The following is a 15,193-nucleotide window of genomic DNA, read 5'->3' as shown; positions in this document are numbered from 1 at the left end:
GCTCTCGAGTTCACCAACACAAGACAGCTTATGTCAAGAACTTTTCCACATGCCACCAACGCTTAAGTTGGTCTAGTCTGATCTGAACAATGCAGCTGGTAAAACCTTGAGCACAGGTCAAAGAGCGGCCTCAACGGGTGGCTGCCCTTGACTGTTTGCATATTACTGCAGCATGGTGAAACTAGTCTCACAGATTCAGGCTACGCCTATGTTTTACCACGAGGTTATATGTACAGTACTTCACGTCGGTCCAGGAGCGACGACACAAATCTGGCTCGGCGTGCAAAGCGGCGATGCAATCGGCCATACCGGGACAGGTCAAGTCGCTCATAGACCTGGACATCTGACTTTCAATTGCTTGCATTTCACGAACGGTCCATGAGATCTTTCGTATCTTTCTCTCGGGGACAGGAAGGCGGTTAGTGGAATGTCTAGTGGAAGGTGAGCCCTGATCATCACGTCCACCACTTGCAGGCATCACATCACATTCTGTCTTCTGCCGTTTACGTTTTCCTTTTTCCTCTTCACTTTCTTCCATTTGTCGTTTTGGTCTTTTCGCCTCATTGTCGTAGCTCTCACCCAGGTCTTCAACCACGCTCTTGTCTTCATCACTTGTGCAGGGGTCGAGTTCTTCCAACGCCTTACCAACGTATGCACTGCCAGGCTTGTTCACTGCCAGGAGCAGCTCGCTGACTTAAGCGCCATACACCGTCCGCTCGGGCAAGCGGTAATATTCCCGATGAGCCCTGATGTCATGTCCCATGAACCTCGCGACAACGTCCAGTTCCGTTTCGCTCAAATGCAAAAGTTGTATCATTGTTGCGATATGCTTTCGCATAGATGTAGCTGTCACATTCACAACTTCTGCACGCTCAGCAAACTGAGAAATACACTTGCTCCCACTCAGTGGCCGGGCGTCCTTGGCTGCATCACCAGTGAACACGTACGGGCTGCTTTCATGAATGCCAGAAGCCTCTCTGGAGGCAACCAAAAGGTCAAGGACCTCGGTTATCCTGCCTTTCAGGAGCATTGGGACCTCTCTTCCTCGCTTTCTACGTATCTTTACGTGGCCTAGGGTTGTACATAGTTCGCGTTCGAGCACAGACAAATCATCAGTAATATCCTTATTAACTTTGTAGGTTTTCGCCCGATAATCATCCACCGTCAGTCGTTCTGTTTCACCAGGCCTCCGCCGATTAAACAAGATCAGCGAAGTGAGCGCAGCTTGAGCCAGCTTGCCGTAGTTGAGCAGACTGCTTGTTTCTTGCAAGCTATCCCTCACTTTCTCCATGGCACCCTCTATTTCCAGTTGCAGGCGCAGTACATCGTCATTTTTTGGCAGTTTTTCAACCTTGTTCCACCGCCTCTCATGCAGGGTGCCAAGCGCGCGGCTGGAAACCATCACGTTCCAGTCAGATTCGTACAGTTCCACGAAAGTCGTACCTATACATCTTTTGAAATGTTCCTCCACTGGCAGCAAGGAACTGATTCAAGAACTAAGCTGGTTGAATCAATTTTTGACACTCCTCTAAGCGAGGGGATATACTCCCAATTGGGTCTGAAACTGAGAGCTATGTAAGGGATAGCCTTCGCTTACTGTAATTGGTTATATAGCGACCTGAAGTGGCATGAAACAGTACAACCTTTGCAGGGCAAATATGTTTGTTGACTCCGCTAGCCTTACCTGATAATTGCGTTTCCTCTTCTGTACACGAGTAAAAAAGAATTTCCTCCGTCTCATGGTTCTGGAACACAAAGAACACTGCAATTTCAAGGGACCCTCTGAGTTCCCACCAGACTTGTGCGGTGGCAAAAATCGGGATCTGGGATATGCAAGATGCTACTACAAACCAAAATTTCAAGACACAAGATGCACAGGATCTCATGCAAATACATTCACAGAATCCCAAGGCAATACACATCCTACAGATCCAAGATCCATTAGGATCCCACAGTTGCAGCATATTTAGCAGTGAAAATTGAACAAGCATTTCAGTCACTCCTATCTGGTTCCATACTCATATACAATTATCTTAATGGGTAATATGATATAGTTCCTTTCATTTCTGAAGACGTGTTTTTAAAGCAATACCAGAACAACTAAAATGCAAAAACAAAATACCCCATTTCAGAGGTTTAAAAAAAGAAACACGACCGCGCAGAGACTGATTTTCACAATAAAATGTCAGACATGTGTGTACATGTTAGATAAATCTTGCTAACAAATCAGGCAACTTTGTTCCCTTAAAAGGAAATAGTTCACCCTAAGAAATATTCTTAACACATATTTTAACTTCACCAAAAAAGGTAATTTTTTGAAGGGAGCAAAATCTTTTGGTCCTCTTAGAGAACAGAAAATGATCCAAGTTCCAACACTGTGGCTCATCCAATCAATGCTGAAAGTGGTGGAGAAGCATCAATTTGATTGGCTGATGAGCTAATAGGCTGTTATTCTGCCCAGGATTGGCTAATTATGTAGTGTCTGCTGATGGGCCTATAAGCACAATTTCCCTGCATTCTTTCATGTGAACTTCATTTCAATTTCTGAAGTTCAAAGCTCTTTGGCTGGAAAGTGCTTTCAACCAGAGCAGCAGGGTGGGGGGCTAACACTGTCTACAAGGTGACTATCTCAGTTCTATTCCCCATGTTGAAGGTTAATTAATTTCTTCAAGCTTTCTTACTGGCTCAATAGGAATATGAAATCACACTGTATATGGACACTTGAACCTGTCACAGACTTGATGCTGCAATAGGAAGTAATGTCCACAATGATTGTTAATGATTATGAATTACACAGACAAGGGGCCACAAAGGTGCAGCTAATTTTCGGAATTGACACGGGCACTATTTAGTTGGTTTAATAATGGGAAACTGGTGCATGCAAGGGGGAGGAGGTGATTCTGTCAACACCTGAAGTAATAAACATGAGTCTTTATTTAATAACATGTGTATATTCAAAGACACAGCCATATTCCATTTAAAATACCCACTTGCGGACCCCAAGGGGGACAGTCTGTGCTTTAGAAAAATGACTGAAATTGGTGCAAAATTGGCACATGTTTATGAATAGGAGAAAATTTAAGAAACTTTCAGTGTTTGCATTAGCGGCAAAAGTCCTGGAGAATACCCCACACCCTTCTCTATTTTCAAAGAAAAGTGGGGTTGACAATTACTTTGGGCATTTCTAACCTAACCTCATCTAACAACTCAAACCAAACAATGCACAATCTAACCAAACATGGCACAACATAGCACTGGTTTCCCATATCAGATGGGGTATGGGAAAATAACTTAATAATTGGTTTGCAATCAAAGTGATCATCATAGTAATGTTAAGCATGACAGAATAACATGAGTAACATATTGAAGTTAAAGATAAATCAGAAAAAGGTACACATCTATACCAATACCATTTTAACTTGGCTAGAGGCATATATCACCAAAATCTGAGTTTCCAAAACCATGCAGTATTTATACTGTCCCCCAGACTGCTGATAACCCATAAACAAACTTTTGGATCTGCCTGTGCATGGATTCAATGAGCTTACTATAATCTATGCCTATTGAATTGCAATGACGACAGAAGCTGCGACTAATCGCTTCACAATCAAACTGCTGGCTTGCCACACAACCTACAAAAGAGCCACCTCTTCTATTATATAAACTGTGCGAGCCTCGTTTCTTACAACAAATATGAATCCATACTCACCTAGAGTTTGTCAACCGATTCCTCACTCCACGGATTGCTATTTCTTAATTGCACTTCCTTCCCGTACCGGTCACGATAACGCGGAAGTCGGTTCGTGGGAATAGGGATGGCCTTGAAGGAACGGCACCAGGTAAGGTAACTGATCTGGTACTTACATAATCTGTCTGATAGCAGCACCGGCTAGCGAATGGTTTTTTAACAACCAAGGAACAAAATATGACCTTCTAAATAAAGTTCCTCCGATCTTGATTTAAATTATTATGAAAAAATCGAAGTATGCCATCTTTACAAATGATACTTACAACACAACCAAACATTGCTTTGTCCACCACATGATTACGGCTCCTGATTGGTTGATACTACTGCGTTCAGCCAATTAGCGCGCGCCACACAATGACGTCGCACATTTCCGCGGGAATCTTCCCGTAGCGGCCGGCGGATTTGTGTAAAGCGACGGGTGGTCACGTGGCCAGCGGATAAACACAAGTTGATTAAACCCCACTTCCTGGGGACCGGTCTGAGATTGATAGGAGCGTCGTCTGATGAGTTGAGAAGCATCACCCAATGGTCAACAAAGTGGGGACCGATTTTTCGGTCCCGACTTCGGAACGGTCCCCACTTGGCGTACGTTTAGCGGGCGTTTGTCCCGACTTCGCCGCAAAGACAAGTACACACACACACACACACACACACACACACACACACACACACACACACACACACACACACACACACACACACACACACACACACACACACACACACACACACACACACACACACACACACACACACACACACACACACACACACACACACACACACACACACACACACACACACGCACACACACACACACACACACACACACACACACACACACACACACACACACACACACACACACACACGTTGGCATGACATTTTCCAAAGATCTTTGTTTTCACCAACACATAAACAAAACATGCCAAAAAATGAACAAAACCCTCAGATCTCTGCATCCGATAGCACAGCAGGCCCATTCTCGACCAAACCTACAGTGTACATCAAATATCGTTTTGAGTACCGCGACGCCATTTACGACGGACGCATCGCAATACAAGACACTATCGGACATGAGACACAACAAAACAGTCGTGAAGCTGGTGACCGGGGCACCATTCAGAACACCATCGGATAAACTGCGAGCTGGCTTGACGTGGGATAGACTAACAACGAAGCGACACATACACCGACTGACGCTCTATCATGAGCTCAACAACCTTGGGCAACGTCCACTGAACAATATCACAGCAATCATGCCTAATGCCCGCACTCAAAACACAAACGGAGATGTCATAAATGCGAGCAAGCACACGACAACCACCAGTCGTGCATTATCGTACCACAAATCATTTAATCCAAGAACAAGTACGCAATGGAATGGACTGCACGACACCACACGACACCTCAGCGACTCCGCCTTCAACAGCTTTGCGAGCGACAGCTTTGCTCGATCCACCCCGCTACTACGTGGTGCGATCAAGATGCAGCAAATGTTTTACATGCCAGACTAAGAATGGACATGTCCCACTGGAATTCTCATTTATTTCTTGTTCAAAAAATAGCCTCGTCGGCGCGCTAGTGTGGATACCAAATTGAAAGCATTTGCCATTTCGTGCTCTGTGCCAAAGGTACGTAGAACAATGACACGATCTGTTTGACAGCATATCTCAAACGTTACACATCGCTTGTAGACACAAGTTATCTCCACATCAGCTAAAAACTCTATTACATGGCGCAGATCTCAGCGACGACGATGGTCCAGTGGTGGCTCACCATTTACGAACTTTTCTGCCCAAATCTAGACGATTTATCGACCTTTAGTGCTGTTAGTTATCCTCTCACTTTACTATATGGACGTGATATCCCTGATGAGGCGTGTGATGGCTGATCATCCAGCCTAATTAAGTAGCGGAGTGAGCTCTACTGTGGCGACGGTCACAGTTTAACATTTCTTTGTGTGTGCCTTAGATAAGGTGGTGCGATTTAAGCTTTTGCTTTGCGCCTTTCTGATTTACGCTATCTTTCTATTGCACGTGCTGTTTTAAAATCATGATGATGACGACGATGACGACGACGACGACGACGATGATGATGATGATGATGATGATGCCACTGGTGGTGAAAGCTCCCCTCCCCTCGAAAAAGATCATCGGCTTGATCGATTTGATTTCGAGAGGGCACGGTTTTCTCCGCTATGTTGTTATTCATGGCTTCTTTGATTGAAACAGAAGCCAGAGAAGCAAGGGGAAGATGCTGTTATGTTTGTATTTTGAAGTCAATAGCATTAGCAAACGGTTGTTAAATGGCTGCATGTATTAAACCGACGGTGCTATTAATTATACATTGTTAAAATGGACTTTTACTTAACAGATAAAACCCAGAGGCTTTTCCAGATATTGTTCTGGGTTTTACAGACATTGAGGACAGACAGACCCCGTGAACGTTGGCCTTAGATCGAAATCAAGCATAGGAAATTGCATCAGCATGGCCAACCCACATTCGTCTAGGGACGCTCAGCCTGACGTCCGAGCGATTACTGTAAACACATAAAGCATAATGCTGAATACGCGCGCCCGCAAGCTCAGACTCAAGGGTCATGCGTGGTCGCATGTTCAATTCAAAGGCCATTTTGTCGCAGCGCAGGGTACGTACCGACCGCCGGTCTGGCGACAGGGAGCGAGATCTCCTGGTCGATCCGAAGGTCCTCACATGGATGCATCATGCAGTGGTCCTCTCCCTGATGGGCAAGCTCCCTGACCGGGCAGCTGCAGAGAGACGCAGGGGCCCTCAATGACGCAAAAAGATCTCATATCGCCGGTCTACTAATTGGCACAGGTTTCCCAGTTCGGATGAATTGGCCCTTAGTTTGACTCGGGCCAAGAGTACCCTGAACCCGGGCCTCGAGGCTCTGACTGACACCCCTTCCTCTGACCCCTCCATTGCCTTTTGCGGACCGTCATCACAAGCTCTCATATCGCCTTTCATTGACTGATGCCCCCGGGAAATACCAGAGGCCTTCTGTCATTCGGCGTCCACTAGCTCCTCATGTTCAGGAAGTGTGTTCCTGAATGTCTCGGGATCCTTTACCGACAGAGGACTTCTTGTTAGGCAATGTGGTCTCGTACCTCACGCAGGCCCCCATCGTCAAAGGGGCCGGGACCAGCGTCAGTCGCCGGCCCAAGCTTCGTCCCTACTTGGGAAATGGGCCATCAGGGCTCAGACCGGCACAGAGCCAACTGCGCCATGTCGGTGGTCTCTGACCTGGATGGAGGTTCGCATTTTCTCGGGGTTCTTAATAAGTGCAAGAGGCCATCTGACAGGTATTCGAGGTTATGGCTCTACGGGCCACTCACCTTAATGTAACCCACTGCCGGAACTTTAGGCCTTTCAGCCTTCGAATCGAACCCCAGGTCGTCGTTCCCAAAACGTCCTTCGGGTCTCTCTTTATGTCTCCTCGGACGTTGGCCCTCGCTGACTTGAAGCTTTTTGCTAACGCAGGATCCCCTGTTGGTACTCTAGGCTCCTGGCCGACATAACCGACATAAGGGACCCAACCAATGTAATCGCCAGCCCCTGCCTTCTTCTTCCTTGGTAATTGGGCCCCTGCCAAGCCCCTGCATTTCCAGAATAAAGCGTCTGCCCGGTCGGTCCAGGCCGTCTATCTTGCATTGACAACATTGAGAGAATTCAACGCTTCGAGGCCGGCCATCAAGCTGGTCACGATTCATACCCGGTCACGAATGAGCGGGGTTAGGCAAGTAAATAACATTTAAAGACTAAACACGACATGTGCAGACCATGCTTTGGACGTCTGGAGAATGTGCCGAGTCCAATATATAACGACCGAAGCGCCTCTTCTCCAGACTATTTGGGAAGCATTTTAGCTTATGTTTCGCACGACGATGACTTCGCATCGTATGTTTCGCATTTTGCATGACGTGACTGGCTGTGAATAAGCTTTTGAGTGCTGTGTGACTTGCCTCATTACTTAATGTGATGCGGTCGTTGTTGCTGTTTATTGGTGTTTTCGGGTGCGTCAAGTACATTGCTCATTTTTCGCCAATAACGGTGTTTTTATTTTACTAGTGTAGTGTGAAAGTGGCTTGAAAGTCAACATCTTTTAGGAACAAAAAAAACAACTTTGGACTGAAGAAAGGGAAGTTTGTCACCGAGTACCCTGTATTCAAATAAGACACTTGACTGATAAGCGCCTTTTGTGTTTGATTGTGTCAACCGTCTGTGACATGTGCTGGTCTGTATGGCTCTCTGCCCCGGCGCGAGCGCCTCTATCTGATGTGTGAGTCCATGTGGCCGCCCCGCAGCCGAGGGGCGGACAGGTCTGCCCTCCCGGTGGCCCGGCTGCAGACGGTGTCTTTTCATTGGTGTTCCGGCTACGGCCGGCCGGGCACCGGGCTTAGCGCTTCTCCATCTGGTGGGAACGCATATCGCCGTCAAACCTTTGCACAGTGCAAAGTACAACCGCGATATTACCATTCAATTACTGGTCATTATATGACCATTCTGCGCAGAATGGTTATATTTTGCGTTCAAGCATAACCATTCTGCGTACTGACCGCGCGAGCAACATGGCCGTGGCTATAATTTCACGAACGGAGCTCTGACTCAAATGTTAGAACAAAAGGCAGTCATTCGTGCTAAAGGGAAAGAACTTTAGGCGTTTGAATGCATGCGTACATAAGACTTTTAGCTCTAATGAACAGGAAGACGGCATTATCAGAAGGTACTCACAGGCGGGAAATCGTTTGGCTTGGGAGTGCTAGCACTGCTTTGGTGGGATTTCTTTAGGTGAGCCAGTAGTTTGGTAAACCACGGAGCGCGATTTATTATAGAATATTTAGTTTTTGTCATGTCAGTGGTGGAGCATCTACGTAAACCCATTTATTCACCATGCCAATTTACTTTCTCCACAACTGCATCTGTCACGAATTTAAAATTCTGTTTATGCAGAACGACCGTATTCACACGGTATGCACTCCACATTTTTTTTTACTTTTGCGAACTTAAGTGCGCGCCGATGTAGCGTGTTTTGTTCAAAAGTGAAGACTTTGTGGAGAATTCTGGTGAGAGCTGGTGCCAATTTGCACGCATACCTATTTGTGACTGCAGCCGAGAGACGCCATTTCACATGTTTTCCATCCAGGGTTTAGATATTTCTGCATTCACTCGCTTCCATTGTGAACATTCATGTGACTCAAGCTGTGTTTTCAGGTTTATGCACGTTGCCTGGGCACTCTATGACGAGGAGCTCGATGTGCTTCCCGCCAATTATTCCCGAGAGTTCCACCCCTGGACTAGTCAATGTGAGTATTTATCATCAGTGCGTCCTTCAGTGCGTCCTTCAGTGCGTCCTATCAGTGCGTCCTTCCACCTAACTATTCCCGGGAGTTCTACCCCTGGACCAGTAAAGGTGAGGATCGTCAGTGCGTCCTTCCCTCTAACTATTCCCGGGAGTTCTATCTTTGGAACAGTGAAGGTGAGGATCGTCAGTGCGTCATTCCCTCTAACTTATCCTGAGAGTTCCACCCCTGGATCAGTGTTGGTGAGCATCCTCAGTACGCCCTTCCCTCTAACTTCTCCAGAGAGTTCCACCCCTGGACCAGTCGAGGTGAGCAGCCTCAGTGCGTCCTTCCCTCTAACTTATCCTGAGAGTTCTACCCCTGGACTAGTGTTGGTGAGCATCCTCAGTACGTCCTTCCCTCTAACTTATACTGAGAATTCCACCCCTGGACCAGTGTTGGTGAGCATCCTCAGTACGTCCTTCCCTCTAACTTCTCCCGAGAGTTGCATCCCTGGACCAGTGAACTACGGTACCTCAGTACGGACATCAGCTGCCGAACACCCCGCTATCAATGCAGCCAATGCTTGTAAAAAGAACTTGGTCGTCGGGTTAGTTCGTTAGCCCCTGTGAGATGTTCCTGTAGCACTGCAAGACGGCTACGGTTTCATTCCCTTTCTGGACTTTTAACTCACCAAACAGCGTTTACAGTACAGACCTGCGCGCAAAAGACACACACGCTGGGGCATGAATGCAGTTTCAGTCCGTCCATCCTCGCCTCACGAAAGAAAACTCAGAAACCAACTCCGTCGAGCCTCTCACTTCTCATTTGCACTGCAAGCAGACACACGCATCAGCAGCATCATTCATACATTTCGCAACGACGGCTACCCATAAAAGCTTTACTCCAACACAGTCCGGCAAGGCAGTGGGGAAAATGCTTAGGGACAGCGCACTCAAGGGCATTCCACTCAGGGCCTGACTTTCTAAGGAACATAGCCAGTTGATTATCTCTCAGTCTGGCCATCATAACTGTTCTATGCTGTGATGTAGTGTGGAGTTGAGTATTTTTTTCTAATGTCCACAAATGTTCCGTGATCTTGTGTAGTGTGTATTTAAGCATTTCTTAACGTCCACAGTCAACATATGCTCTGTTGTTGATGATGTTTACATAATTTACGCCGCGGTCGCGATTTATGATGTGTCTCATAGACCCGATCGGCAGTTGGTGTTCACCCAACGACGTATTGTCATCCAAGATAAAGGTGACATCATTTTGGTCTGTAGGAGTCTGAAGTCAAGGTGTTTTGTGTAGGGTCACGTATGAATCGGCTAATCGAGGGATCAGAACTTATATAGACAATGCTTGAGTCAGTCTGTGAAGTTTTAAAGAATCGTGCCTGCAACTGAAAACATGGGCAGCTGAAATTCTCAACATTTCATTGCGCTTTGTAAATGTGTCATTGCGATGACACATTTACTTTGTGACGAGTTTTGTCCTTGCTCAGCGATAATTTTGTAACTTTCGGTGTTTGCCCGTGCGTGGTGGGAGGCGAGTACCGACTGGTGATACCCTTTTAGACAATTTCGCTCCGGCTAGAGACAACGCTGGAACTGACGGCACTCCAGACGTTCATCTTTGGGAATCATGACGTTTTCTTGTTCAAAGAAAAATATAATTGCAATGTTTTTTGAGAGGTACATTTTAATTTCTTTTTGGAAACCTTTGGTTAGTCTTTTTTGGAAAATGACCATGCACTGACTTAAGTGATCAAAGGTTATCACGCACTGAGGCAACACACAGCTGACATCAGCCATCGAAAGGCCCTGTAACAAAACTGTAGCGCGGTGCGGCCTCGGCGCGACATTCCGGACCAACTGACCTGGTGTTCGTGTTCCCAGGCTACGAGGGCACGCTGGACATCAAGGTCTACCTCACCATCGTGAGCATCTCTACGATCGACGAGGAAAAGTCGGTGAGTGCATTGCCATGCTGAACGGACCCAGGTATTCATAGGCGAAGAGCGTTTCGTGTTGAGTCCGCGTCACAGCTGGTACATAAAACACCATATAGTTTATAGTCGTTAACAAAACTGAAGCAAGTGTTCGGATGTAAATGACGGAACTATTGTAGCACCGGGCGACTGGCAGCTTGCGCATACAAGGCAGCGAAGTGTTGTAAATGGTCTCTTTAAATTGATAACTTGCTGATGGTTTCTTCTCTGACTGGTATACGGTTTCCCCACAGAGCGGTTTTTAACAGTTCAGGGAGGCGGGTTGGTGAGGGGGGGGGAGGTTAGGGGTTACAACTTCTCCTCAACATTTTGCTTGTCCCACCGTAACTTGTGACTGTTCTATTGAACATGGAATGTGAGGCGACCTGAACATTTTGACTTAACGCCGTTTGGGGAAGACACGCAACCAGGTGGGGCGTCAAGCTCCTTACCTCATGGAGTTGTGCGATGACATATGGAATTATATTTTTAAGTGCCTTCCCCACTACAGCGATTTTGAAGGTGCGCACATGGGAGTTCGGGTTCATGCTCGTGTGGCATCGTAATGCATGACGTTTCTTTTTCAGTCTATTCACATGTCTCTCCTGATACGTTCAATTTGGACGGATCCCCGCATCTTATTGCCCAAAGGTTAGTCATGGTCGTGCTCATCAGGCGTGTGTATACATTAGCACACCATCAGCGTGAACTCCCCGTGGGAGAAACAACCAGGAGACCTTTAGTTCTGGTGGTAGAAACAACCAAGAGACCTTAAGTTCTGGTGGTAGAAACAACCAGGAGACCTGGTTGTTTCTCCCCGCGGTAGAAACAACCCGGAGACCTTTAGTTAAAATGCCGGTTAACGATAATGCTGCCCTAACTATACCTTGACGCAGACTGGAAGCTAACCTCGTCCCCATGCGGAAATTCTTAACACCAGCACAGTGCGGCTTCAGTTTTCGCGCCACGACATTCTGACGTTTCAAAAATGCTGCAACACGGTGTGCAAACGCTGAGAGGAAATGGCGGGTCGAACAACTAGGGGAAGTCGCATGCACCAGGGATACGGCAATCCTTCTGCGGTGCCATGACGACGCGTTGATATTAAATTGGGATGAGACTATATAATAAATGATAATTACAGCCTGAGAACCCGACAGCTCCTGCCTTTTCCAAATAAAGTTAGCACGGGTTGGTCTCGCCCGTGCACCGCGAGGGACAACCAGCCACTAACAGTGACTGGATCGCAGGCATGGCGGGGGACGCGCACCTCTCGTTCTCGCCGCTGCTGCGTGAGCGACTATGGGTGCCCGACCTACTCTTCGTCCACGCCACCTCCATCCGCCAGCTGCAGCTGTACACCCCCAGCGAGGCTCTGCAAATCTACGCCAACAACACCGTCTTTCTGTCCTCGCTGTAGGTCAAGCTCGTGCGACGCGTCAGGCCGCCTCGCTTTCGAATGCCATGTTGCTTGGCGCTCTGAATAGCCGAAGCATATGAGTTTCCCCGACCACTCACTTGATCTTGGCCCTCTACGTAAAGTAGAAGCTTCGAAATGTCTTCGAGATGTAGGGTTACAATTTATAATGGTCTGAGCATTTCCAAATTACCCTTATCGGTTTTGAGACGTGAGACGTGATGTCCTGTATGCTAGTTGCCTGTATGCTAGGGGTGAAAGTGAGTTGCTGCGTGCACCAAACCGCTGAAAATTGTTTACCAATGCGCTGTGTGCACCTTAATTACTGGTGCATCACCACCTACATCAATGTGTACTTGACACCACACCTGCAGTGTCCCTGACTTGTTGGGGTCTGCTTCCAGGATGCTGGTGGAGTATACTTGCCCTATGAAGTACATGTCCTATCCTCTGGACCGGCAATCCTGCGACGTCTTCATGGAGAGCAGTGAGTGTGTGACGTGTTCACCTGTGAAGTCAATATACTGTGCACCAAGACCTAACAATTTCAGTAAGCTGTCGGGCTTGCGCGGACACGTGAGTGGCATGCAGTGCTTAGACTGAGTAGGCAACAAAGACCAAGTGTAATCTTATCAATATTCACTGTATAGAGACTCTTCAACATAGAGACCCCTGAGAGGCTTGAAATGAAATGAAATGACAGCACACGCCCATTACCTGCCCATTCATTCGCTGCATTCGCATGCCTTGCATCCAAATGTAACACCGTAAGACATGCCTTGGAGCGTCGCGCCAGCTTAGTGCTCCGGCCACTTAGCGATATTGCCCCTAATGCCAGCATACTGGGCGCTTGCAGTGCGGTGGTAAAGCCGTACATGTTGAAGACAACGGGTGCGGGTTCCATTCGGCGCTGCGTCCACGCTACCTGCCATTTTTTTTTTATTGGAATTCGTGACGTAAGGATAGTCGACTATACTGATCCTTTTGCGTCATCAAGAAATAGTCAACATACTGGGAGTAAAATCACGCGATAAAGTTAAGTCACGTTGGTGTGATAAATAACAAGTACGATTGAGATAATAATTAAGCGCTCTAATGCGGGAATGCAGCTACACGCATATGAAATTATGGGGACAATGATGCTGGATGCCTGTAAGTCAAGAGGAAGTCAACGCTGACTAGAAATGCTATGAGACGTTGCTCTTGGCAGCATTGAGTTTCTCCAACCAGCTGTGGAAAGGTCGCTGCCTGGAAGCATGTAATTCCAATTTCATCGTATTCACAACAAATAAGCTTGAACCAGTATGGGCTCGACCGTCAGCTCTTTCCGCACTCATTACACGCTGAGGCACGCTGGGCAGCCAGGAGAAACGAGTGGGTTGCGTGCGTATGACCCAGTCGCAGCATCCGAACAGCAGCATCTTCCCACCTGTCCTTACGCTGTAACACCTTTCACTTGCAAATGGGACGTTTCAGCTCGACGAAAGAGCTATTCATGGCATCCCATCTCCTCCGTCTTATAGAGCTTCGCCTCTGTCGTCCTCTACGCGCACACTCTGAAGGGCTTGCTGGAAGCCACGGGCTTGTGTTTCGATAGGAAGAGGGCAGCCGTGGGGAGCCGTCACCTTTGCTACCGCGGCTGCGCTTTCGTTTCGGGAACTGAATGGAAATTCCAGCATGAATGGCAATTCACATAAACGTAACACAAATATCGCGATCGCTCGCAAGTCGGAACTCGTCCCAGGCTGGACAGACCAGATGGGAGTGGCCGCTTGACTCGAGGAATGGGTGTAGAGATAATGTGCTGAGGTCATGGAGCCAGGTTGAATCAGAGGGTTTTTGCAACCACATTGCAAGAACTGTAACACTGCAAGAATTGCAAACGGCCAAGTCGAAATCACAGTCATTAAAGTATGTAGACAAAGTTTCTGAGTGACGTCACTAGAGACGCAAGCGCACCCAGTCCCAGCAGTGACATTCGAAACATCCGTGAAAATCTTCAGAGAGCCGTCGCACAAGGAGATTCGTTCCGCGGCGTGCTGCACAAATTCCACCTCGGGTGCGGATGATATGTTGTACTGGCGTGGGTTGAGGTTGTCCGCTGACCGTGCGAGTTTACACGATGTTTGATGCTAATCTGGGACAATGTCGTCATACGTCAGTCTCGCGCAGCCAGTCTCTCATGCGCAGACATATCGGCCACGATCAGCGCTCCCGCTCACAAAAAGGAGCGAATGAGCGAACGCGGGAACGACGCGTCATGTCGAGGGTCAGTCAGGGCCTGCGCTACTTTGACCGCGGGATTCAACGCAAGTCCCTTACGCCTCAGATCCAGGGGCGGCTCGCTATTGGAGCGCTCGTGGCGTCGCTAACCGGGAGGTTAGTACCATACAGATGACGCGTGGGTTTCCTGCTTTGTTTCCTACGCAGACATAACTGTATGCAGTGGGGTTTGCGGTCGAGAAACGGAGCCCGTTTGCCGTTCTTCATCACCATCTTGTCCAAACACACTTGCTAACAAATATTTTAAACAATGACAAAGTTGAGACAAACAACACAAAACAGACATGTATCCAACTACACGTGCCACCCGATATTTTCGGCTGGTAGGAGCCTGAATAAATGGATGCAATTACAACAGTCCGATAATTTTACAACGGTTCGTGTTTTGTCTTGGCCGTGTTGCTGCACACAGCATCAGTCGTATATTCCGATGACTCTCTGTAAAGCCC

General features: G+C 47.5%; 1 protein-coding gene and 1 long non-coding RNA gene across 2 annotated transcripts in view; one reads left to right on the top strand and one right to left on the bottom strand.

The window, feature by feature from the left end:
- Positions 1-201: 201 nt before the first annotated feature.
- Positions 202-3,783, bottom strand: LOC119106892 (uncharacterized). Its single transcript, XR_005095171.1, has 3 exons — positions 3,710-3,783; positions 1,685-1,745; positions 202-1,391 (listed from the first exon to the last, which is right to left on the bottom strand). It is a non-coding gene; the product is annotated as an uncharacterized LOC119106892 (long non-coding RNA).
- Positions 3,784-6,997: 3,214 nt separating this feature from the next.
- LOC119106891 (glycine receptor subunit alpha-3-like) overlaps positions 6,998-15,193 on the top strand; it is a 29,368-nt gene continuing 21,172 nt past the window's right edge. The window contains exons 1-4 of the mRNA XM_037230234.1: positions 6,998-7,025; positions 10,953-11,026; positions 12,261-12,460; positions 12,866-12,948. Coding sequence (XP_037086129.1) covers positions 6,998-7,025; positions 10,953-11,026; positions 12,261-12,460; positions 12,866-12,948 — 385 coding nt within the window. The remainder of the gene's footprint in view (positions 7,026-10,952; positions 11,027-12,260; positions 12,461-12,865; positions 12,949-15,193) is intronic.

This window comes from Pollicipes pollicipes, unplaced genomic scaffold (genome assembly GCF_011947565.3).
Source record: "Pollicipes pollicipes isolate AB1234 unplaced genomic scaffold, Ppol_2.1 Scaffold_6383;HRSCAF=7572_pilon_pilon_pilon, whole genome shotgun sequence".
NCBI lineage: Eukaryota > Metazoa > Arthropoda > Thecostraca > Pollicipedomorpha > Pollicipedidae > Pollicipes > Pollicipes pollicipes.
This window is presented reverse-complemented; position numbering and strand designations above follow the sequence as displayed.